Source organism: Pelmatolapia mariae, linkage group LG17, assembly GCF_036321145.2.
Source record: "Pelmatolapia mariae isolate MD_Pm_ZW linkage group LG17, Pm_UMD_F_2, whole genome shotgun sequence".
NCBI lineage: Eukaryota > Metazoa > Chordata > Actinopteri > Cichliformes > Cichlidae > Pelmatolapia > Pelmatolapia mariae.
Window position 1 is genome coordinate 14,565,712 of NC_086242.1, and position 25,240 is coordinate 14,590,951.

At 39.5% G+C, this 25,240-nt stretch overlaps 3 protein-coding genes across 4 annotated transcripts; 1 reads left to right on the top strand and 2 right to left on the bottom strand.

The window, feature by feature from the left end:
• The first annotated feature begins 46 nt into the window (after positions 1–46).
• Positions 47–8,281, top strand: ada2b (adenosine deaminase 2b). Its single transcript, XM_063500372.1, has 10 exons — positions 47–183; positions 599–982; positions 1,627–1,846; positions 1,939–2,149; positions 2,273–2,400; positions 5,275–5,365; positions 5,643–5,751; positions 5,859–6,016; positions 7,273–7,475; positions 8,178–8,281. Exons 2-10 carry the CDS (start codon positions 682–684, stop codon positions 8,263–8,265), a joined length of 1,509 nt encoding a protein of 502 aa, XP_063356442.1. The 5' UTR covers positions 47–183; positions 599–681; the 3' UTR covers positions 8,266–8,281.
• A 116-nt stretch (positions 8,282–8,397) lies between these two features.
• LOC134646577 (probable polypeptide N-acetylgalactosaminyltransferase 8) lies at positions 8,398–16,947 on the bottom strand. Its single transcript, XM_063500381.1, has 11 exons — positions 16,755–16,947; positions 16,079–16,283; positions 14,982–15,148; positions 14,187–14,370; positions 13,894–14,091; positions 13,324–13,438; positions 12,788–12,973; positions 12,526–12,663; positions 10,360–10,455; positions 10,117–10,284; positions 8,398–8,983 (listed from the first exon to the last, which is right to left on the bottom strand). The coding sequence occupies exons 1-11, from the start codon at positions 16,945–16,947 to the stop codon at positions 8,849–8,851; spliced, it is 1,785 nt and encodes a 594-aa protein (XP_063356451.1). The 3' UTR covers positions 8,398–8,848.
• A 2,697-nt stretch (positions 16,948–19,644) lies between these two features.
• rad51ap1 (RAD51 associated protein 1) lies at positions 19,645–24,960 on the bottom strand. 2 transcript variants are annotated; one of them, XM_063500374.1, is made up of 9 exons: positions 24,743–24,960; positions 24,596–24,642; positions 23,025–23,154; positions 21,037–21,143; positions 20,853–20,954; positions 20,633–20,767; positions 20,370–20,546; positions 20,152–20,289; positions 19,645–20,053 (listed from the first exon to the last, which is right to left on the bottom strand). In XM_063500374.1, exons 1-9 carry the CDS (start codon positions 24,757–24,759, stop codon positions 19,926–19,928), a joined length of 981 nt encoding a protein of 326 aa, XP_063356444.1. In that variant the 5' UTR covers positions 24,760–24,960; the 3' UTR covers positions 19,645–19,925. The 2 variants fall into 2 exon arrangements, with proteins under 2 accessions (XP_063356444.1, XP_063356443.1); XM_063500373.1 differs by having other exon boundaries at positions 20,152–20,292.
• Between the last annotated feature and the right edge of the window lie 280 nt (positions 24,961–25,240).

Sequence of the window (25,240 nt, forward strand, 5' to 3'; positions counted from 1 at the left end):
CATTTATTTTGCAACACTGGCCATTCATGCTTCATTCATTAGTTTATCACATGGTATTAGTCAGACAAAAATGTCCCAATTATCCGGTCGCTCCGAGTATTTTTCCTGACATTCAAGAGTTTCTTGTGGAAAACAAGCCGAGCATTTAAGGAGACGGTGGAGAGACACAAGACGCTGCTTCTTGTAAGTATGTTCTTTTTAAAAAGGAGTTAGATTTGCCTTTTAAGATTTGTCTTCATTTGTCACTGTTACCGAGAGCTGTGTGCTGCTTTCGTTACCTCTTATGCATAATAAATGTGATCCAGAAAGTAAAATGGTTACGTTAAAAAGTTTAATTTGTTCATCTGGATACAGCGTTCTCAGCATCAGAATTAACAGAATCAATTTTCTGGGATTTCCTTACCTGGATTATTGAGCATGTCTCAAAATAAATCAGTTGAGTGAGGCTACAGCCTAGAATCTGTCAGCACTGTGTCAGCATGTTATAATCCTTAAGACCCTGTAACAAGCTTTAAATTTATTCAGTTACTATTAAAGCTACAAAAACTTCTTCAGTGACAGTATTCGTGTCTTTCATGGAGTATCTTCTCATTTCCAGCACCAAATACAGCCTGCTCCTTTCAAGAGTGAGAACATGTTGTTCTAGTAGGGATACAACACCCTCTGGTGGCACACAAGGACATGGTGATCTCATTCCTCTGGGCTGTGGTCACTTATGTGCCCCTTCTGTGGTTTGTGAGGGTGACTGAAGGGATGCCTGACCCCGCTCAGAGGGACCTGCTGATGCGTCAGGAGGCATCCAGGCAAACGGGAGGACGAGTGGTGCTGACAGCGGCCGAGCAGAAGCTGGACGCTTACCTCCATCGATTGAAGGAGCAAGAGATGTCTGCCACACCTTTTCCTCCTGCTTTGCATTTCTTCAAAGCAAAACCTCTCATTGAGAAGAGCCCAGTCTTCAAACTGCTGCAAAAGATGCCCAAAGGTGATGTTAAAGCTTTGGCTGGCCTACTGCATCAGTCCACCAGAAACGGATGCAGGAGCTTAGAAGGTCAAGGGGACCAGAAACAAATCTAATGCTGTTATTGTTTATTTTGGCATTTAAAGGTCATGGTCATTGTGACCTCAGGTTAATCCTAAATGTGGACTCAAGGATAAAGTGATTAGATTTTGGCAGACAAAGAATAAAAGGTAAAGCACTGCAGCAATTCTCAAAAGTCATATTTCTGGTCTCCTTTACGTCACAACTGCGCAGCATGCCCAGGCTGGATTTTACCTAGGCTTTCTTTAATACCTTTCACTGATATTTCATATACTGTAGTGTGCTGTATTAGCAATGGAGAGAAAAATATATGATTTGGGGAAAAAATTAATAAGAGGAATGCAGATGTGGTGCTTGATGTCTAATCCAATAGAGGTTGTTGAGAAAAGCAAAGATAAGGAGACTGAGACTAATAAAATATTAAACAAAATCACTAGAAACTGTGAATTATTTTAGTTTTTCTTAGATTTATCAGGTGTGGGAGGCCTTTAATATTCCTGCACCCTAGGGCCTGTCTTACAAGTCATCCATGATTACTTTCAGTGTTTGTCTAAGTTTGAGGTTACATCTTGGTGTTTGGGTGACAGGTGCAGCCCTCCACATCCACAGCTCCTCTCTGGTCAGTGTTGAGTGGCTGGTGAAAAACGTCACCTACAGACCTAACTGCTACATCTGCTTCACTTGGGACAACTCGGTCCGCTTCCAGTTCTCAGCTCGCCAGCCCTTCCCACGCTGGGACTGCTTCTACTGGCAACTGCTCGAGACCTTGAGAGCCAAAATAGGAGATCCTACTGGCTTTGATAACAGGTTAGGTAACATTTAACCCTCTCCTGAACATGTAAAGTCAAGCTGTAGTGGGAGAACTTAACATTGAAAGGTCGTTTTTGGGTGGTTTACAGTTTAATGCAGCATCTCACTCTGTTCACCGAGGATCCAGATGGTCAATACCCAAGCCAAGACGTTGTGTGGGGGAAGTTTGAGAAAGCCTTCATCGCATCTGCGGGCTTAGTCACCCATGCTCCAGTCCTGAAGGATTATTTTTATAAAGGCCTAGAGGAGCTTCACCGTGACAACATCCTGTATCTGGAACTGAGGAGCGGTCTCTCAAGGGTTTGTTTGTTTGTTTGTTTACACCTGATCCTTGCAGCGTCAGCCTGTGCTAAACAGCTACATCAGTGGCAGCGGTATATCCGACATTTCTGCATTTCTAACTGAAACCTTTTTGTGTTGCAGACATACGAGCTCGATGGAACTATTCACGATAAGTTCTGGACTCTGAAAACATTTCAAGAAGTTACAAAGAAATTTATAGGAGACCATCCAGACTTTCTCGGGGCTCGTATCATAATTTCTGTCCACAGGTAAAATATATCATAGAGAGGGCTTCTCTCACATTACGCTCCATTTTAAGTGACGACCGAGGCTCTCTAAGCATTGCACAAATTATTAGCTTCATTATTATAATGCTGTGGAAAAGTTCACAGAGTCTATGTATGCCTTTTCTGTGTCCTGTTTTCCTCCCTTCACCACCAATCTGGGCTGCCCGTCCCTGAGCCCAGTCCTGCCAGAGGTATCTTCCTGTTAAAGAGTTTTTCCTTCCTATTGTCACCAAGTGATTGCTCATAGAGGCTCATAGATGGCTTCACCCTGAGAAAGAGCACTACGGATGCTTTGAGTGTTGATGCAGAAGAGCAGGCTGAAGGTCAGATGGCACTTCACTGTTTCTTTCTAGAAAAAGCAGATGATGAGTGCCAAGAGAGGAACTGTGACACTGTATGAGGAACTCAGGAGTGACAGATATTCAAGGTTGGGTGAGACTGCATTGGGGATGTGCTCTGAACCCCTTCTTGTTTGCAGTGGTGAAGGACAGGTTGACATTGTGACATTGTGGTCTGTTGTGAGAGTAGGGAACAGTTTAAAGAGACCCTGGAGAGGTTCAGGTATGCACTGGAAAGAAGAGGAATGAAAGTCAGTGAGACAGGTGGAAGGTGAACAAGATATATAACTAGTGAAGGTGGATTAGTTCATATACCTGAAGTCAGCTATGCTATTAGAGGTTTAAAAGAGTGTCAGGGGTGATGTGTGACAGAAGAATAGCAGCGATAGTGAAAGGGAAGGTTTACAAGACGGTAGTGGCAGACAGGAGACAGGAAACCAAGCTTAAGGTGGCAAATTGAAGATGCTCAGATTTTCATTGGGAGTGACGAGGATGGATTAGAGTACACTAGAGGGACAGCTCAGGCAGTGCGGTTTAGAGACAAGGTTAGGAAGGTGAGGCTGCAATGGCTTGGATGTGTGCAGAGGAGGGATAGTGGATATATTAGACAAAGGATGTTGAACTGGATGTTGCCAGGCCAGTAGCTGGTGTGACAAAAGAAGATGCTAAGGCAAATTTACAGATCTGGACTCTTAAACTGTAGTGGCATGCTGTTGAATTACATGCAAAAAATTATCAAAAGTGCAGGATTTTTAGGTCCACAGTGATGTAGTTGGATGGGTCATTTCTTCTTCAGCCCAGAGGATGCCACATTTGTGATTTTCAAAAAAAGCTCAGATTATTCAGACTGCAGGACAGTTTTTACACCCCTTCAGTCCATCTAAAAGGCATGGGCTCAAAAAAGGCAGCAGTGTTTATGGATGTTGTTCATAAATGTTTTCTGTTTCTTGTATCATAGAATTTTGGATCAGTGGAAGCAGTGATGAGTGTTGTTGGTACACTACCCCCAGAGAGACAAGGATAGGCTTTAAGCCTTATCCGTTGTATACAGAGATTTCTCTGGATTCTCTGAATCTTTTAATAATATTTACACAATTTTGATTTTTTTTTTCAACTGGAATATTTCATCATTTAGTCTTTCACAAAGTGGTGAACCCCTCCCCTTCCCTTTTTAACTTGTGAGATAAGGAGGTATGAGTAATTTTAGAGACAGTTATGCTACTAATTACTCTCATGAGTTGTGAGACAGCACACTAGCTGTTTATGTGCATATATTTTACTATTATGCAACTTTTCCAGGGTTTTTTTTTTCTGACCCTGTCTCAATATTTTAAAAAACACGTGGAATGAAGTTCAAAACGAGCTTTTATTTTACAACATATTGTTGTTGTTTTTTTAATATTATGTATTTTTATTTTTTATCTGTCTTCAGTTAAATGTAAAGAATTCAGTGATTTTCAAGTATCTCCACTGGAAATGTAGTTTTACTTAAGTAGTTTCATTTTCAAAAGTATCAAAAGTACTTATGAGATAATAGCCTTGTAACCAATGTATGTGCCTCCAAATTACTTCCCACCACTTACTTCCAACCGCTGGCAGGACATTTTTACAGATCTTCTTTTCAGTCACCAAACTCATGTTAAATAAAAAGGAGGCAAGATGTAGTGATCTCCAACAACTACTTTAAGTCTAACTGTGTTCCAGTTTGGAAAAAAAATAAACGATAATTCAATATATTATCTCAAATCATTCGTCTTCCTGTTTTCTTGCAAAGGAAGCAGTCACAAAGTCCAGTTATTAACGGGACAGTCCATTCATTTGATAAATCTAAACACATGAAAAAGGGACGTATAATGATTTCTGCAGCTGTGACGGAGTTCTGTTAAATCCTGATGTCGTGTTAATCCGACAGAAAGCACGTTACAATTTGGGGATGTAAAGTTTGGGAGCAATCTGAAGTCACTGAGACAAGTTTGATAGCATGACTGATATCCTAACATCTGTGAAGTTCATGTTGAATTTTTTATTTTTTTAGCTTTGCTGGCAGCAGACTGAAATATACATATTAAACTTTGTAGAGATACTCAGGGGCTCCAAAAGGATTAAACCTGATTTGGTGATACCCTGACTTTTTTTTCAATATAGCACCAACTGCCACAAAATTGGATTAAGACATTCATTTTTAGGTCAAGTTTTACTTTAAAGTAACCATTTAATTCAATCTTAAAATGTGCATGTGTCATTTTACTGGTTTAGATTCAGCATGCGCCTCAAAGCACCACTAGAGTAAGCGGCTATGACCATCTACTTGTAAGTTCCCCGTTTATTTTCCTGGACAGCTCTGTTAGGAAAACCTGCGCTTAAGTGCTAATAAGGTTTATCACCTGTTTTTAACATTAGAGACTGATTTTTCTCAGGCAGGCATCTTGACTTCTAAATCTTGATGTAAAATTAATCATTTTGTTGTTTGTGAGTCTTAGAAAGTACTGTCCTCTATGTCTGTTGTTCCTTTCTTCAGAGCTTTGAGTATATCTGAGGTCAAAGCTGCTGTAAAAGAGGCCATTCAGCTTCAAAAGGACTTCCCAGATGTCGTTGCAGGATTTGACATGGTAAGAAGTGACCCGTATACTTCAGCCTCAACTTCTTATAAGCTCTGAGTCCGGAGATCATTTATCTGCTTATTGGAGACCGTGTGGAGTTTACATGTCTGTGTGACTTTTCTGCTCTTCTTGTATTATCCCTACAATCCAAAGAAATGCAGGTTAACTCCTGATTCACCTTAGATGTGAGCATGAATGGCTTTCTGTCTCTCTTCATACGACTGACTGTCGGCTCATGCAGGCTGTACCCTAGAGTAACATTACTAATTAACCTTATGGTTTGCAGGTTGGACGGGAGGACAGCGGGAAGAGTCTTTGGTTCTTCAGAGAGGCCCTGTCTCTGCCAGCTGAACTTGGTGTCAGATTGCCGTACTTCTTTCATGCAGGGGAGACAGGTGGGGGGATCAAAAAGCATAAAGCTCATTATACCATGAGTAATTCTACTCATTAAAAAAATTCTTTTGAAATGTACTGTACGCTGTATTTGTGTGCATGTGTATAGATGACGAAGGCACAGACACAGATCAAAATATTCTTGATGCCCTTCTATTCAACACCACGCGCATTGGCCACGGCTACGCTTTAGCGCACCATCCGCTTGCCAAAGAACTTTCTAGGAAAAGAAATGTGGCTGTGGAGCTTTGTCCCATCTCAAACCAGGTAAGATCATTTACTACTATTTAGTATGGATGACACGACCTCCGACCCACAGCTTGACTGTGTTGTGCCGAATACCTTTAAAGCCACCAGAGCAGAAGACGTTGCTGTGATGTGTAGCGTCTTCGTGATGTAGGATTAACACTCTATAAAACAATCTAACTTTAAGAAGAGAGCACCTTTAATGTTATGGACAATGCAAGGTGATATACCTGTAGAGTGCTGTGAAAAAGCACTTGCCCCCTTTTTGCATATTTGTCACACTTTTAAATATTAGACAACAATAACCTAAGTAAATTCTAAATATCTTTTCAATGATGATTTCATTTATTAAGAGAAAAGTTATCCAATTGCCCTGAAACCTAATAACTTGTTGTGTCTCCTTTGGCACCAAGAACTGCAATCAAGTGTTTGCAATAACTGACAATGAGTGTTTTTACATGTCTGTGGAGGAATGTTGGCTCACTCTTCTTTGCAGAATTGCTTTAATTCAGCCACACTGGAAGGTTTATGATCATGCCAAAGCCCCTCAATCGTATTAAGTCCGGACTTTGACTAGGCCACTCCAAATCCTTTACATTGTTTTTTTTTTGTTGTTGTTGTTGTTGACATTTAGATGTGGACTTGCTGGTTTTCTCCTTGGAAGTCTCCCATGGATGCACAGTCTCTTTCTTAGTGTGACCTGACCTTAACTGAGGAGAGTGAGGTCTGCAGTTCTTTAGATGTTGTTCTGGGTTCTTTTGTGGCCTCTAGAATCAGTCATCAGTGGGTCTTTGGTAGTAGTTTAGTAGCATTTTCTTAAATATCGTTACAAACAACTCAGCTCATACGTAGGTTGATAAACTTTCCAAGTCAAGAACAAATGTAAAACTAAGAAAAATGTTAACTTGTCATAAAAATCTTTAATTTATAAATTATATCTTGCTACCAAAGACAAAACTTAATACTGGTGTCAAACGTTAAGCCTGATTAAATTGAAATTTAAACTGCAACCACTAAAAGTCAGCTGGTACAACGGCAAGAAATGTCGACTGAATTAACATGATTTAAAATTGTAAGATTATCTAAATCTAGCAGGTGTTTTAGAGGAAGCTTAAAGATTAAATGCCTAAAAGTCAGGAATTGATGACTCATTTTAAATAAAAGTGAAACAGAAATATACACGTCACATTAATGACCCGTTAGCACTGCCATAAAATACACACAGTATGTACCTGTGTTTATACATAACTTTGTTATGTTTCACCTCTGACCTGCAGGTGCTGAAACTGATTTCAGACCTCAGGAACCACCCTGCCACTGTGCTGATGTCAGAGGGTCACCCGATGGTCATCAGTGCCGATGACCCGTCCCTGTTTGGCACCACAGGCCTCTCCTATGACTTCTATCAAGCATTCGTGGGCATCGGAGGGCTGAAAGCAAACCTGGGCACGCTCAAAGAACTGGCTGCAAACTCCATCACGTCAGAATAATTTCACTGTCTTTCTTTCATTCATGTTTTAGCATTAAGCCTTCAAAGAAAACAAGATGGGCTCAAAATGAGGTGGCCAACATCTGATGACAGTTTTTAATCACACGATCTTTGAATGGGCATGAATTAAATTATACAAATCAATAAATTTCAGTCCAACATACACTCAATATTTCTTACCCCTCAATAAACATGAAGCAACAGTTCTCAGGAATGCAATGGAAATATATCGAATCAAAGCTTTATTTATTTTAATAAAGTAAATTAGATTCCATTAAATTTAACATTTTCCTTAGAAAATGTAGCTATAATTAGTTAAAGTCAGCATTACGAGCATACCTGTTTTTGAGTGCTCGAGGACGACTAAACTCATACTCATGTCTCCGGCTATGAGAAACAGTATCCTCCAATATGATGTTCAGCACAATGCTAACACATGGAGTTACTCATGTTTAATAAAATGAGAGCCAAGTGTTCAGATAATGTCCTTGTTTATTTGTCAGGACAACAAATAATGTTCATGTTCGTGTTGGAATTGCATTTTTGAAGCAACTTTTAAGTCTCTCTAAGCTGATTTTCACATTAAAAAAACATGAATATTTGTATTAATATTAAGAAAGCCTTTGGTTTTAAGCTTTTAAGGCCAGTTGCAATAGGTTTCTTCTCATTAAATGTTTCTTCTTCTTCCTGCAGGTACAGCTCACTCCCAGCTCATCTGAAGGATTCAGGTCGTGCCATGTGGCAGAAAAAGTGGGACACCTTCATCTCTGCCAATTTATAAATGCCAAGTGATATTAGATCCTGACTGACTTGAATGACTGAATGTTTGTAGTATCACTAGGGTAAATATTCATAGACCTTTAGCAGACTTTATTTAAAAAAAGATCAAGGCTATTGGAGTCTCTGTTAACAGTAAGACTAAGAGTTTGACGGCATTGGCAGGTTGGTGCTGTAAGTATCTTAGTAGCTTTTTCGGTCCTGGAGCAATCACAAAGAAGCTTTACAAGAGACCAGCTGACAGTGGGGGGAGGTTTGGTCAAGTTTGTCATGCACAGCTAGTCTTTTGGCTTCATAATACCAAACATGTACAGGGCAACTGTTCACAAGGAAATTTCTGTATTCAAAACAAACAAGAAAATGTTTCTTTATAGTTCATGCACATACATACGTATAGACATACATACATCTAATGTAAATACAAAAAAACTAGAAGAAAAAATGTTTCACTTTCTTTCTCAGTGACTCGCTTCAGAAACCTTGTTTCTTTTTTAAATAATGATGTAACGAAATATCTTTCTTTGACACGAGGTTCACTTTTTGTGCAATAACAGCTCATTATCTTCTGAGACCTGCCCAGCAGTCTCTTAGTGGTCTTTGATGAGATTTTGTATATTCCAGCTCTGACCGGTGCACTGCTGGACGACGAGTTTGTAAAAGCCAACTTCATCCTGCGCAATTTCTAGACATCGCTTTGTTTTTCTGTTCTGGATGGGTCCTCCCTGCAAATAAACACATTTTATTGTCTCCTTTTCTTCTCCAGACATTAGTGACTGGCTTCCATGTGACCTCAGATTTAGCTGATTTTTTTTTTTATATATACACACAATAATGTCACCATATTTAGCGAGGCTGTAGCTCAGCAGGGTGGTGGTTCGAGCCCTGGCTGCTCCAGTCTGCATGCCAAAGTATCCTTAGGCAAGGTACAGAACCAACCCAAGTTGCTCTCGGATACATCCATCAGTGTGAATGTTAGATACAAAGCACTTAAGCATAGAAAAGTGCTGTGTGACTGGGTGAATGAGGGATGTTGTATAAAGTACTTTGAGTGCTCAGAGTAGAAAAGTGCTACATAAACAAGGATATTTGCCTTGTAAATTTACCTTAATGCTTTGAAAATTTGCTGCAGCACAGGCCCTCAAAGTATAATACTTGGTTGAAATTAGGTTTTTTTCCCCCAACATTTATTAGCTTTCGTAAGTATATCCGATAGCCAACTAAGATTTTCAGGAATGAAAAACACATTTAAGCTAAGTTAACAGACTACCATCAAATTAATTTTACATCCACTCCAAAAACTTTTCTATTGATCATCAGTGTCATTGAATATATTGATATTGTCTCTGCTCCGAGACACCCAGACCTCTCTGCCCTGAGGCCTCCTCCATTTAATCTACTTTAATCTCATGATATTTAGTTGAATCCAACAAAGAATTTAGATGCCTCAGAGCAGTGGAAGCATTCTTGATTAATATTTTATAGACTTGTTTTATTTCTCAGAGAGTGAAGTTTTGTTTGTCTTTTTCAAATGTGTTTGGGAGCAGCTGAGCACCATGATGAACAGGATTAATAGAGTTTCCTGAAATGAAAATGAATGAAATATTGTCTAAAGAAAAAGTCAACAGGTTTGAAGCTTTTCTGGCTCAAGATTCATCATGATTCACAGGTTAATACGTAAAAAAAAAAAAACCCTGCAAACCAGCACCTACTAGGTGATCAAATTTCAGTAGCTGAGCTTATGCCTCAGTGTGGACAAAAAGACAAAATAAATAAATAAAAAAAAAAATCAGCAGATTCTGAGTGGGTCAGGCGGCAACTTCCCTCAGGTTCTATATTTAAAAACTGAAATATTTACCTGTTTAAAATCCCACAGCATGTGAAAGTCTTTCTGTTTGGCTATTTTGCAGTCATACAGCCCCGGGTAGAGTCCACTGACAGGGTCCACCAGACAGCGGTTGCTGTTGTACTTATGAGATTTGATCCCGCCAATGTAGAGTTGTCCATCAGAGAGATAAAAACAGTTCTAAACCAAAGAACAACAATTACCTACAAAAACAAAATCACCACCTGTTTGCAAGCATTGAATCTCTAAACATACTTGAGGCGAATAGAAGTGGCATCCATACAAGATGGGTGTGTTTCCTGGCATCGGGCCTTGGTCAACACAGAGTTCTGGCTTCAGATCATTTATCATCTGCCAACAAAAGCATAAATAAACTGGAGCAGCTTTCATTAGAAAGAGCACAACGTGTATCCAGCAGACAAGTCCAGACACCATTATTAGTAAAAGTTAAAGAAACCAGGTGCAGAAACACATTTTAGTTAACTGATATAAAAATAAAAGTGATCCAAACTGAAACGACATTATGAGTTTGCAAAACTAACAAAAAGTATTTGTCAGTGAGGCCAAATTTACTAACCAAACAAGGATCAAGAGGCAAATTATAACATGAAGTATTGTGTTTGTATTGTAATACCTTTTCAAAACTTCAATAAAAATACTCCCAACACTGTATTCTTTTTTAAGTAAATGAGTAAACTGACTCTGGAACTAAAAAAAAACAACCCAAAAAACCAAAAAAACCCCTCTAACTTTAAATTAATTCTCAATTAGAAAAGGTGGGAGTTTGCTAATACTGCAATGCCACTGTGCCAAGATTCAGTGCAATTAAATATTGGCAGAAGCACCACCAAGAGGGAGTTCCTTGAGAGCATTAATGGAAAGTTTGCTTTACAGATGCTCTCACTATGAAACACACCCTGGATAAAAACAAAGTAAAAGTACGTAATATTCTCCAGTGAATGAATCTATTGTAACTGTGAGACATCTTGATGTATCCCCATGAAAGTCTTCAAATAAAAAAACTAATATGATAAGCGTAAAAAAAACAAAAGTTGCTTAAAGCTTCTTTGCTGCTGGTGATGGCTGCCCATGTTGTGTGCTGATCTTCATCGTGTAATAGGGACTAACATGTGTGTGAATTTTAACTTGCTGCAGCATCTTGTAAGAATTTTTTATGTCACATATGACTCCTTAGAGGCCAGCGCATAAGCCTGAATCATTTTATAAAGCCAACAAAGCTGACTTGACAAGGCAGAGAAGCTTGCCTTGCATCAATTAAATATTAACTAAAAATTAACTTTGTAATGTTAAATAATTTATTTCTGGCTAAAAATACCACCATAGATCATGATTAATAGTGTGCTGGAACTATTTTAGACTATCCATGTAGCATTTTCATTGCTATGAAGTTATATTAGCAAGCGACCTCAATCACAGACTGTATAAAAAAAAGATGGATTTTGCTTCTGAGTCTGAAAACTGGCTCCTTCACTCTCTGACCTCAGTAAACAGGTTTATGGTCTCAGTCACAAGTTTCAAGTCCTGTTTACTTTACTGTTACCACCCTAACACAAAGCCAAAACTGCTCAAGTCGAGGTTTTATAACAGAACCTCGCAACCATCACAATAACTACATCCATCTTTTATATACAGTCTAGGGAAATAAATCTAAAGGTATGACAAAGAGTTTGTATCTAAACTACTTTTGGCTTCTATTGTCAAATTTGGCCACATATTTGATGGACTCCCTAATACAACCCTGGAGATGACGTGTCTCTCCAGCTAAGACAAACCAGCGAAAACAAATGTGTTAACCACTACACCATTGGAGGCCCAGCTAACCTCAACCACTCACGACAGTATGTTGCACAGTCTATCACTAGCAAAATAGCTAAAAGAAGACAGTCCTGGTCAGTTCTTTTGTTACAATCCAACATAGCAAGTAAGTGGCTAAATTAGACTCACAAATATTGTTATCTGTTTTTGTTTTTTTTGTCAGTATGGCAAGTTTTTGTTGGAGTATCTAAGCTAACTTGAGCCATTTTGGTAACAAATGATGTTATGGAGCAGCAGAAAAGAGGCCTTGAAGCCTGTGATTTAGGAGAATAAACATCACATAAATCACACCAATTTGTTTTTGCAGAGAATCCATCAGACAACCTTTACATTAAAAAAAATATTCCACATGTAGGACATTGGAGGCAACCTCAGAACTTGGGGAAGGTCTCATTTTGACATTTTTGAAGCTGTAATACAATTATCGTTAAAAAATCAACAACCTTGAAAAGCATTAAAAACATTCTACAGAGAGGCCCTTTAAATATAATTAATGAGAATTAAAGAGTTAAAAAGACTTTATGGTCACACTTTAATATCTAACTTCTCATATGTATTCAGACAAAACAGTTATTTTTGACTTACAGCTCCATAACTGAGCAGGCCATGCAGGGGGTCCAGCATGGGGTAAACATTATCTAAATACCACTTAAAGGGCTTACAATTAAGCCTCTCCCTGAGCTTCTTTCTCTCCGACACATCCCCGATGTCTATCCCATGGTTCTGTAGGAAAAACGATAGGACCACAGAGACATGTTTGAGTGCTTGTACTATTACTCAACCTGCAGAGCACATATCTGTGCAATTGGATCTTAAATGCAACTCGGAAGGTGCCTTCTCTTCTAACCTCAAGGGGAAGGTTCCAAGCAATGTTGACATTGTATTTGTATTCATCCAGCCACACCTCTGCTACCCTCAGTGCATTACGCTTCATCATGACACTCAAGTCTGGGAGGTAAGGCTTTACTGCTCGTTCAATGTGGGCAATTTTAGAGCAAGGCACAACTTCAATGCTTCCTCCACACAGCCACACCTGTGAAAACATATAAAAGTAGGTTTGGAGGCTTTTAATGCAACTAATATAAAAAGATTACCCATTAAAACTGATCACAAATATAACCAAATAAAGTCTGTTTAGTCACAACTTTCAAAACATGGAGTCAATAATAAATTTATTTGTATAAGACTTTAGATCCAAGTGGTATTATTACAAAGTGGAAGCATTTAGGAACCATAACGTTGCAAACCACATAAAGCCACAGAGCGTGGTTGCAAAAAAAAGTGTGTAAAGGCACATATGGTGGGGCTAAATAAAATTTAGGTAGACTAACATATTTCAAATCTCCAAGTCTCCAGTAGGACTTGATCAGTCAGTATACTTACCCGGATGCCCAGCTCCACATTTTCCCCACCGTATATTTTCATTCCACCGTCAAGGCTTCCAATCTCTCCGAAGAACTTGCGATCAGCCACAAGTATCCCCATGACTGAGGGGCTCCTGGTGACACCGTTTAACAAAGGAAAAATTGAATAAGCAAAAAATCTTACCACACTGCACTCTAAGACAGCAAAGCGAACCTAATTATAAAGAATTATGACCGCAAAGCCTGAAACACCAAAGCAACCAAGGATTAAAAAAAAAACAAAAAACAAAGGATGTGTGATCAAGGGTGTTATGCTTTCATTCTAGCAGCAAAAACCTTAAATCTGCTTTTTGTGCAACCTATAGACACCCACATGGGTGCTGTGTTGCACTCTGCAGATTGCTTAACGTGAAAGACTTTGTCTGCAACTATCCTTGATATTTGTTTTGGCAACACTGGCTCCATGTGTACAGTCTTCATAGCTTTCTAAGCCGTGGTTCAGCGGAGAGTCTGAAACGTCCACACTGTGTTGTCCTGACATGCTGGGAGTTCATGCGTAAAATGTGATGTCTTTAAATGTGACTCTTACTTGCCAGGCTGCGTCTCATCATTCAGGGCATACCACTCAGGTCTGAAGGACTCATACATGCACCACATTGCCCAGTCAAAGCCATGAGATGCAGTATTGTAGGGACTCAGTGTCAGGTCATCGTATTTGACTTTGTCAAAAACAGGCGTCAGTATGACAGTCCGGTCCTCCTTAATCCGAGCTAGTAAAGGCTCTGCCCTAGACACACACAAACAGTTTTAAAAGAAACATGAGGGCCAATTACTGGATTATCACCACAGCTCTGAAAAGAGTCACTCAGATCTCAAACCAACCATTGGACGTGGACTTCTATGTGAGCGTCCAAGATTGCAATCACCTCTCCCTCAGCCACCTTCCAGCCCGACAGTCTGGCCTGGGTGAGGCCGAGCTGCTCAGAGTGCCGCACTTTTTTCACCAGGCCTGGACGCTCCTCGTGGATAAAGCTGATGTATTCATCCAGCTTCTCCATTAAGTCCTCTGCAGAAAATAAAGAACTGTTTCAGCAATCTGAGCTGCAGATTAAATCTACTCATACCTCTAACAATCAATATTTTTTTCTGATCGTTAAAAACGATTCAAAGGACTGTTTCACAAATCAGCTGATAGATTTGGCACTTCTTCTATCCCTTGAATATAAAACAAGAATTTAATTTGCCATACTCATAGTAATTAAAAATAACACACCCTGTAAAAGTCACTCTGCCACTCTGAGTACTCTACACACGTGGTCGTGTTTATTTAGGATTATTAGTTCTTTTGTCAGTGGACAACGACATCGCAATTACACATTACACTCCCTGATATATGTTTTCAGTTCCAACCCACAAACGCAAGCAACCGTGTCCCATTTCAGTGCAGCCTTTGCTACTCAAATCTCATCTCATATTTTACACTGTCTTTTATTGCCTGTAATAAAAGGATGTTGTTTCTGCCATCATTTGCAGTATAAGCTAAAGCTGCAGTGAGCGCCTTCCTTTCTCGCTTGATTTCAGATTTGTCAGATATCTGAGTAACGTCCCCGTGTACATAGGATATCCACCACAGTCTGAAAATGATATGAAAATTATTTTGGAAGCATACTGACTCACCGTTGCTGCTGTGATCGTCCACCAGGATGATTTCTTGCAGCAGCCGAGCTGGTGTCTTGTCCACAATGCTGCGTATGGCTCTTTTAATGACTGAAAGAGCTTCATCCAAATAGATTAACACAACACTGATGGTCGGCAGATCCTTCGGGTAATTTTTCACAGCACACCTGTGAGCAGAAAAATAGCAGGTAGCCTGAAGAAGTAATAAATTAAATGTTTTTAAGTTGAAATTGTATCCTTTAGTGTTCACTCCACATTACAAAGTTCTCTACTGGATTGACATCTGGCGACTGTGGAGGCCATTTCAACTTATTTTCATGTTAAAGAAACCAGCGTACATGATCTGATGGTGTGTTATGCTGCTGGAAGCAGCCATCAGAAGATGGGTACGCTGTGATCATGAAGAGATGGACACGGTCAGCATCAATAGTGAAGTTGCCTCTGTTGTTTAAATTTTAATAATGTTGATGCAAGGCATGCTTTGTTGTTCTTGATGCAAAATTCATTCAAATATTGTCTTCTGGTGTTGTAGCCCATCTGCCTCAAGGTTCAACATGCTCTGCTTTCAAAGATGCTCTTCTGCATACTTTGGTTGTAGCAAGTGGTTATTTGAGTTACCGTTTCCTTGCTTTCCACTCTAAATAGCCTCACATTTTACCCAAACAAGGGATTTTCTCCCAGATAACTGGCGCTCACTGGGTATTTTCTCTTTTTCTGACCATTCTCTGAAAACCCAAGAGATGGTCGTTTAAGGAAAACACAGAAGATCAGCAGTTTCTGAGATACTTAGACCAACAACATGCCACAGTCAACATCAGTTAAATCACCTTTCTTCCTCAGAGTCAAGATTAATTTCAGAAGATCATCTTGACCGTGTATACATGCCTTAATGACTGACCGATTACATATTTGCATTAGCAATCGTTTACCTAATAATGTGGCCATTGAGTGTGTATATGTACTAAATTCATATGCATTTATGCTAAGACAACAAAGACAATAAAATGTCATTGTCACTGATCGATCTCAAAAAACACACACAAAGCAGCTCGGTGTGTGTTTTTAGATTTCCTTTCGGATTCGTGTGTTGCACTCACCTTGGAGGCCTGGTGTCGGGAATCTCTCTGTTGAGGGGCAGCCTGTCACTGAGGAAGGCGTTGTATCCATATCTCTGAAACAACTGCTCGGCTTCCTTCTGCTCCTCCTCCGACAGATCGTCACCCCACTTCTTGAACAGATCAGAGTTGGGGTACAGCTTCCTCACCATCTTCCTCTTGTCCTTCACCTCTTCCTTCCTCTCAGCTGCCGGTTCCCTCTTTTCAAGTTTATTCATCAAACTCACTGCGGACAGAAATGACCACATGGTTTTTGCATTGTCCATCTAATTTGTTTTTTGTCTGTGAAAACCGAGTCAGTAACAATCAGATAAGAGCAGTTTGGTACTTTTTAGCAACGTACAACTTGAAAAGCTCCAATATGTGAGTAGTGAAGCATGTGGGTGTTTTTAATTTTCAAGCATAAAAACCAAATGTATCCAATGAGAGTTGTGGTTTTACACTTTAAACTAAAAATCTTAAGGGCCCCTACATAAAAAACAAAAAAGCTGACACTTTATTTCAAAAATAATTGTTACTTTGTTTCATTTTGGAAATTCTCATGTGTAGCAGATGAGAAACACCTCAGATGAACAGATCTAGCCTTCATTGTTTCTTCACTGAACTCTAAATACAGACTTTACACATAAGCAGCTGCCAAACTGAGACTTTAACTCACGCAGCCTGTTGATGTCTGCTTCCATCTTTTCCATCCTCTTGACAATTCCCTGGCCCCTAATGGAGTCATTGTAATGGGCCCTCTGCAGTCTCTCAGAATGAGTGTGGACCTCCTTCTTAATAGAGCTGAGGTATAACAATGCGAAGGCCACAATGAGGACCGTAAGCAAAGCTTTTATCCAGCTTGCTCTCATCCTGGTGCTCCTGTGTATGCTAGGTACACTCCTCTACTTCACAGTGAAAAGAGGTGGAGAAAACATTTCCTCTGCCTTTAACTTCAGGTGCGCTCTCCCTTCTGTGACTCCCCACCCCTTGCTCAAAGCACGAGAATAGCTGTAATCTGATATCCTGAAATTTACATCATATTTAAAGAAGTGTGTGCTGGAGACATGCATAATGTTCCACTCTGCTGTCTCTTCCTTACATTACACCTCAGGTGCAGGTGTGAACTATTAACTGCACTTACCTGGGAGGGTAGAAAAAGAGGAGGACTCTCCAGTTATGGGGAACAGGACTGAAAGAGTAGTACTGAATTGCTTGTGGCACTGCAACACTATAGTCCAGCCTGTTTAGTAAAAACACATTGAAAAGGTCAGTATTTAGGGTTTGGTCTGTTTGGAAGCCCATTTTCACCACTGAAATTTCAGGTTATTATGGCAAAAAATTCAACTTACTAATTAAAATTTCAGAAAAAATAACTCAAAATTGAGGAATTTGACACATCAATGGCAAAAAAGCTCCCATGTTTTTCCTTTTTCTCCAATGGTGAAAACAAGCTTCCACAGGTCTGGGTCAGATTTTGGAGGGGGGGGGGGGGGGGTAGGATTTGAGTATACTCCGTGTCGTGTTTCACCCGTATCCTGTTATGACTCTGGCTTGCCACTGCAAGTTGTAAGGAAGAAAATACCAAAAAGCCAACTAATAAATGAGTTTAAAAAAAAATCAAAAGAGCAAGTTAGGAATCTAAGGAATTACAATTTCTTTATGTGTGACCATGATTTATCCAACAATGTCAAAAAATATCACATCCAATAAGAAAAAAAAAGGGGATATTTTCTGTCATTAAAACAGACTGACTGTGGGAGGAAGCCACGTGTGCCTGCAGATAACCCATGAAAACACAGGGAGAACATGCAGTCTCCACACAGAAAGACCCCAGACTGGATTCAAACCTAGGACCTTCTTGCACATCACTGTTCCACTCCTCCACCATTTCAGCTATATCAAATAACTATTAGTATGATTAAAAAAATACACATTGCAATCGATGGAGGCTAACAAGATTCAGTTTGAGCTTTAATTTAAATCAACGCTCGTTTTCTTAAAATTCATTGTAGCGTATTGTACTTTCATTTCTTTACTTCTTTGTGTATTTACATTGGTTCTAAAGCTACTGTCCAGAAACATCTCCAATCCATCAACTATCAAACTAATTATACTACTGTGCAAACGTCTTGAACCACCTCTCATTTCTGTATATTTTGCCTCCAAGGAGCCAGACCTTCTTGTAATTTTTTTTACAGTGGTCTTGAGCAGTAGTTCTCAAGGCTTTCTGAAAGCATGCTACATTTCTTTCTTTGGACATTGGCTGCTTTTTCATTCATTTTAACTGCAATGCAGAATTTGTCCATACACTTGTGCACGTGACTAGCTTCATCCACACACTGCTTCTTTTTATTTTTGGTTTAGTTTCCATGGTTAAAACTGCCACACACAAGAGAATACAAATTATTGTTGTCACAGCAATATTACAACTGTGCCTTTGAATTCCTGGTATTCAAACTTAAGCCAATACTGCTTCTGTTTGGTTGGTATCCTGGATGTTAAAGACTTCTTAATATATTTGGTAAACATTGAACAAGGAAGGTCAGGAAAGGCATCCTGTGTGGAGACGATGGAGGTGTTAAGTTTATCCACCTTTGTGTATTCACTTTTCAGCCATAATTCTCAGAGTCCCAGAGGCACTGACACGTGACTGTTTGTTATGGCCCTCGCAGGCCTGCACATTGCATGAGTGTGCATTGCCTCGCTGTTGAGCTCAGCTGCCACTCATTTTCCCCACTCGGGAATCAGCCACCAAAGTATAAGGGCTGGGTCAATTAGTAGAGCTATAGTGTTATGCTTTGTTTCAGGGTTAAACCTTGAGAGAAGTGTTGATTTTTATGCTACTAGTAAGTAGTTTGCTGGCAGCAGAAGAGTTATGCTCTTTCTGTGGTGACCTTTGTAACAATGATGCATGTGCACATACAATTATCAACAAGCACATTTGTGAGTGGATGGCAGAGGATGAGGATAAAATACACAGTTTGGGATCAACAGTCAAAAAAAAAAAACAGTCATGTGAAACCATACAGTAGTACACTCTTATTTATTCCAAGGTAAATAAGAGGGAAAGTAGAAGCCAGGAGCTGCTAATTAAATGCACTTAATTAATGTAAGCACCTCTATAAAAGAAGAGGTTTTGGAAGTTTGCTGATCCAGCAGCCTGTAAAGCAATAAAGTACTTTCTTTTTATGCATCTAGTGAAACAAAAATAACCACGAATGGAATTAAGGAATTACAAACAACATTTCAATGACAATGCAGGCAGTGTCTATCGTAAATATATGACATCGATTTTCAAAAGATATTCCAGCTTGCTGTAACCATAAATAATACAGTGGCACTAACTTGTAATGATGCACGACTGATGCACTGGCATTGCTAGAGGATTATGTAAAAGGTTATGAGGCACTCTGTCAGCCATTTTTGGCTAAATGTGTTTTCATTATGGATCGTGTGCAGTTTTAGAAAAAAAGTTAACAAGTGTGGAAATATAGCACACGCATGTAACCTGTTTTTATATGTTTATTTAAATGTATGTACAAGATTTACAAAAAATGTGGTTTGAGTGGAGGTAACATGTCACAATTCAGGACCAAAAAAAAAAAAAGAAAAAAAAAGAAAAAGGACAACTCAGACATGAACTCACACTTTCAGAATTTAACCTCAAATAGCATCCAGGGGTAAGAGGACACCCTTAAGCTCCATCAGCTTCAAGGTGAAGACCCTCTCAGTATTGTGCATTTTGTATCACACTAAGAGAAATTAATATTTAGAAGTCTCTGCGTAAAAATAACTGAAAACTTTAAAAGCACAACATGACCTGACCTCTGACAGCAGGTCAGTTCAGTCAGTGGCTTGCAACACTAGGGTGCAAAGGTTTGACTCGAACGAGGCGGGAGAGCCCGAGCCGCAGACCCTGACCCGGAGACTTCACTGCTGGAGACTGGGACGTGGAGGGACTTTTTCCAATTTGAGCTGGGAGGAAAAAACAGAAATAAGTTGATAAATATGTTCAATTGAGTTAATTTTACAGGAACATGTTCCAGCTGTGCTGCTGTTCAGTCATTCGGTACCTGGTGGGTTCCACTTGGGCATTCTTCCCTCTGCTGGGCTCAGAGAGGCTGCAGGCTTCGATGTGCAGACTGTGGAGGATGACGCAGGTCTTTTAGAGGCAGGTTTGGCCGTTGGAGGTGTTGTCACTGGGTTAGAAGCTGCTGTGAGAAGGAACAGCACTCATTCAAATGTGAAATTATGATTCGCAGACAAAAGCTGATGATCCTCATGGGCTTACCTGCTGCTTGCAATTTAGGCTTTGATGGTTGCTTTTCTTTTTTAGAAGCAAGAATCTGTTTGTTTTTTTCACTCTTTGTTGCTTTTTCTTTCTTTTTGGTCTTGCTTGCTTTCTTTACTTTGAACTCCTCATCTTCGCTCTCAGATGGTTCACTGAAATCTTCATCGCTTTCCGAATCTGCAAAAGCATTATTGTTACTTTAAAGACACAAAAAGAAAGACAAAAAATGGATACAGCTACTTAAAAAGCTATGGCAAAGTAACCTGGTGTCAGTTTGGGTTGATAGTCATCATCATCATCACCATCCTTGTTTTTCAGCTCCTCAGTAGCTTTGTACGCAGCCTTTCTCTGCCTGGCAGGGGCAGGCGACCCTTTCTCTGATGTAATTTTGTCCAAACCTGAAGAAAACCCATAATGATATTAAACAGAGGGAAGGAAATCAAATCTTCAACTACATAAATGAATAAACCTGCTAGACTTTACCCATAACTGCACCATCCACACTGCAGTTGGACAGGAGCAGAGAAGCTGGATCTGTGTTTTCATCTACTGGAAATTTGACATCTCCTGGAAATTTGACATCTCCTGGATAAATTTATCAAGAAATTAAGCCAACATCCTTTTAATCACATGAAATTTAATGATCATTTTAAAGAACAAATCATACCTCTACTAACATGAGACTGGTCCTTCACTTCACCTGCATTATTAAGCATGGAAAGCGTGATGGCTGCTTCGAGATCCCTCTCATACAGCTTTTCGTCCAGTGGCTTTCTGCACAAATGAATCAAGATTCCAGCCATGTTAGAGATTTTCACCTCTGAGCATTTCTAATGAATATAACTGATAAAAATGTAAAAGAAAAGACTACTTTTCGGTGACATTTTTTTTATTTAACTCAGCATAATCAACATTTTGTTTTAATTTAGCAATTATCCCCACTGATTAGCCAGTCATCATTTTATCAGTGACTTTGAGCATCACAGCGAGGCTTCAACCCAAACATTTATACACAGTCTGCAGTATATTCTTTAAAAGTGACTGCTTACTTTCAAGCTGACTGCACACCCAGTGTACCTCTCATTCTAAACTAACAGTGATGAACTCAAAATAACACATAATTTTGAACAAAGTTATAATTTCCACTGCTTATCTCCAACGCTTAGTTACTCATCTCAACAAAATATGAAAATCTATTAATGCATTGGCGCTAGACCCGAGTATCTTTACTTTTGGACTGGTATTTCTTTACATATCATATCTACACCTACAACAAAAGACCAAAAATCTGTGAGTTTAATCCTTTTAATCATCATGTGGTGCAATATTGTCATTGCTAGGGCCATAATGACTGAGATTAAAATAAGCAAATGTTCACATTCATTAGTGAATGTGGACATTAGCTTATTAGTATTATTGCAGGGTCTACCTTACAATATAAATCGCCTTGAGGTGACTGTTGTTGTGATTTGGCGCTTTATAAATAAACCTGAATTGAATTGAATTTCAAACCATAACACCAGTGTTTCCCAAAGTGTGGCCTGCAGCCCCCTGGTGGGCCTTGAAGGTAGTGCAGGTGAGCCACAAGAATCTGACCTAAATACTGCGTTATAATTAAATGTTGGGCCCACTTTGGATCTTGGATGCATCTTATAGTTCATTGTTAGTGAGCAAAAACTATGCTAGTGTCACCAGCTGTAATTTCAGAGGATCAGCTAAAAGGAAACACTGCGCAGGGCCATGTGATGACCATAGGCTTGGGTGGGCCGCTTAACATTTTTGGGCTTCAAAATGGACCGCGGCCATCTTAAGCTTGGGAATGGCTGCATTAGACAATGACACACAAAATGAATTATGTTAAACTATGAATTTGGTCGGTGTGCAGGTTAGTTTGAAACAGGCTGTTTGCAGCAGAGAAGCACTCTGATTACGATGAAAACATTACATAAACCTATCCTCTTTAAATGCTGGTCTCAACATTGCTGCCTGTAACTCTATCTTTAAACTCTCTCCGGTATGAAAAAAAAAGTTCTTATACACGAATACATTAATATAGACTCTCCCTGTACAGCCATTATCATACATTTACGGTACTGTGCTTGTGTCTATTTGTAAAGATATTTGCCTACTGACAGTAACCAATGCTAACGCACTCCTATACATGCCCACTTCATGCTGCTCAAGGTGGATGACACTGTGCATCACAACAAAATGCTGACGAGTTGTTTCCCAAAACAGGGAAAGGAGCGACAAAGGAACACAAAAAAAGAAAAGCAAAGGTACAAGATGAAAAGCAAAGACAGTGGCTGCAGTGGACACTTGATTATTTTTAATGCTCGGCTTCACTTCAGCTCTTTTGTGCTTTAGAACTTCATTCTTAGTGGACAGCGGATAAACCAAGGGCAGCACAAGCAAGAGTAACTCAGAGTGGTGGTACCACCGCCCCCTGCAGGTAGATAGGTAACCTGTAGCTGCCTGTGGATAGCTAACGGACTGAAGCATAACTTCCCCATATTGCAGGATATACACAAGTGGGGCGCCCTCCGCTGGAAACAAACTAAACAGCAGTAAAACTGGTAACATTTATTCACAGCAGGTTTCATGAGCCCTCTTGCCTGATTGTCACAGCCAGTGTCAGATTAACTCGCCACCTACCTGTTCTTCTGGCTTGATTGTGAGGTGGCCCCTTGACTGGAGGACTTGCTTAATGATTTCTTCTGTTCTTGTTTCACATCCTCCCTGACCTTTTTGCTGGGTGGGGCCTTCACACAGGCAAAATCCTCATCTATCACAAAATGAGGACAAAGGACAAAGATACCTTTGTTAAGACTGGAAAGGGAGTCCTTTGGATTATGCATGTGCACCCTATTGTACTACAGGTTTCCTGGAATTTAAGAGTATTCAGCAAAGCAACAGTATCTAATAGCACGTTTTTTGTTGCAATGTCTTTTTCCTGATCACACCACTTTGTTTTGCACGAAATAGCACCACTGCAGTGACTGCAATTTATCAAGTTAACAGGAGACATCTATAGTAAATAAAATGTAAAGATCACAGTAAAACTTCCAACATATCCGCCATAAAGATGTTAATATTTCTGTGCTCATCAATACACCCACTGGCACAGCGTGTGGATGTCTCACCTTTTCAATAAACCAAAAAAAACTGTTATTAACAGAAAGCTGCCATTCAGGGTGCAGCAGCTTTAAGTTTTTATGGTTCTCCGTGTGGAACAACCTCTTTATGAACACTTAAAATCAACCTGTTATTATAACATTTAAATACTTCATTTAAGGTGCCGACCACCTTTTCACTTTGTTGCCCACATCATACATCTCTTTGTGTATTTTACCTTACTTACTTACCTTTACACACACACATTTAGCATTTAATATATTTCATAAAGCAAGTCATTAGAACTTGCATAAAGTTTTAATTTATTTATCTAAATTTGTATGCAGTTATACTTTCAGCCGTTTCCTTTAGGGGTCTCCACAGCAGATCTACCCCATCTCACACTATTCTCAGCATCCTCCTCTGTCACACCAACCCTCTGCATGTCTGCCTTCACTACATCCATGAATCGTCTCTGTGGACCCCCACCCCTCCCTTCACATTTCTAAACCATCTCAGTCTTGTCTCCATACCCCTCAACCTGAGCTGTCCCTCCAATGTACTCATTTCTAATTGTATCCATCCTTGTAACTCCAACAAAAATCTGAGCATCATCAGCTCCAACTCCACCTCCAGTCAAAACCATACTTGCATCTCGCAAACCTTCCCTTTCACTCTTGCTGCTACCCTTCAGCCACTCGTCTCCACCCACTCCACCCTACCTGCACTCTCTTCTTCACCTCTCTTTGCTTTAGAAAACTGACCCCAGGTATTTACACTCATCTACCCTCACATTTTATTATGACTGTATATTAATCCAGTTTCTCTGTTTCTATCCTCTGTAAAGCACTTTAAATTGTCTTGTGTAAATTTGCCTCGACTTTTCTGTTTTTATAGAATAGCAGTCATATCTTTAGTATATTACACACATTTTGTTTATTAAAGACTAATTTCAAAGCGGTGTAATTTCATTTTTGAACGAACCTACATGTCATTGTGTAAATACTTTATGTAAGACTATAAAATGATGACATGATATGCTATGCTATGCTATTTCTTCATCACACTGTGGATCAAATGGGCCAGGATAACAGATTTTCAATTTAACTCACCATCATCGAAGTCCTTGGTCTCACAGTAATTCACAGTCTTTGTCTTCCTGTGTCAACAATTTAAAAAAAACAAACAATCAAACAAACAAACACTTTTTAGCATCACCAGATCTAGTTTACCAGGCATAGACAAAAGCAGTAGCTTACCTAGATGGTCTGTCCATAGCTCGCTTTTTAGTCAGCTAACAATAACCGCATTGACACGGCTAATCAACACTACTACTCCCTCCAGCTGAGTGAAGGCTTTCGATCTCCACACGATTACAAACAAAGTTAAGGTGTCACTTATCGTGAACTATCCGTAAACTGGATTATCCATAAACTATAAAACTTTAGTTACACAAGCTTAATGTGAAGTACGTCGACCCCCCGAGCTCTCAAACAGCCCGCCTGAACGGACCAGAAGTGACGTCAGTTGTTTACCAATCTGACAGAAACCGGAAGCAGATTCGTTTATTTCTAAACAGAACAAAAGAATACAGAAAAACAGTCAGTTTGTGGCAACCTGTTTTAATCTTTTAAATCAGAAATAGTCATAAAGCAAAAGATAATTTTCTGTTTTTCTTTTTAACTCGTTTTTTTAAGGTGTCGAATCTGCTTCACTCAAATAGCTTGGCGCAGCTTTGCTAAGTTCGCCCGGCTAAC

Coding starts and splice junctions, on each gene's coding strand:
- ada2b (XM_063500372.1), top strand. CDS start 682: ATGGTGATCTCATTCCTCTGGGCTGTGGTCACTTATGTGCCCCTTCTG. Junction 1,847..1,938: donor CCTACTGGCTTTGATAACAG/GTTAGGTAACAT, acceptor GGTGGTTTACAG/TTTAATGCAGCATCTCACTC. Junction 7,476..8,177: donor CTGGCTGCAAACTCCATCAC/GTCAGAATAATT, acceptor TTCTTCCTGCAG/GTACAGCTCACTCCCAGCTC.
- LOC134646577 (XM_063500381.1), bottom strand. CDS start 16,947: ATGAGAGCAAGCTGGATAAAAGCTTTGCTTACGGTCCTCATTGTGGCC. Junction 14,092..14,186: donor ATAGAAGTCCACGTCCAATG/GTTGGTTTGAGA, acceptor GTGTGTGTCTAG/GGCAGAGCCTTTACTAGCTC. Junction 8,984..10,116: donor TGCTGTGGGATTTTAAACAG/GTAAATATTTCA, acceptor GTTTATTTGCAG/GGAGGACCCATCCAGAACAG.
- rad51ap1 (XM_063500373.1), bottom strand. Junction 20,547..20,632: donor TCAACCCAAACTGACACCAG/GTTACTTTGCCA, acceptor ATGCTTTTGCAG/ATTCGGAAAGCGATGAAGAT. Junction 20,054..20,151: donor GCCCAAGTGGAACCCACCAG/GTACCGAATGAC, acceptor TTTTCCTCCCAG/CTCAAATTGGAAAAAGTCCC.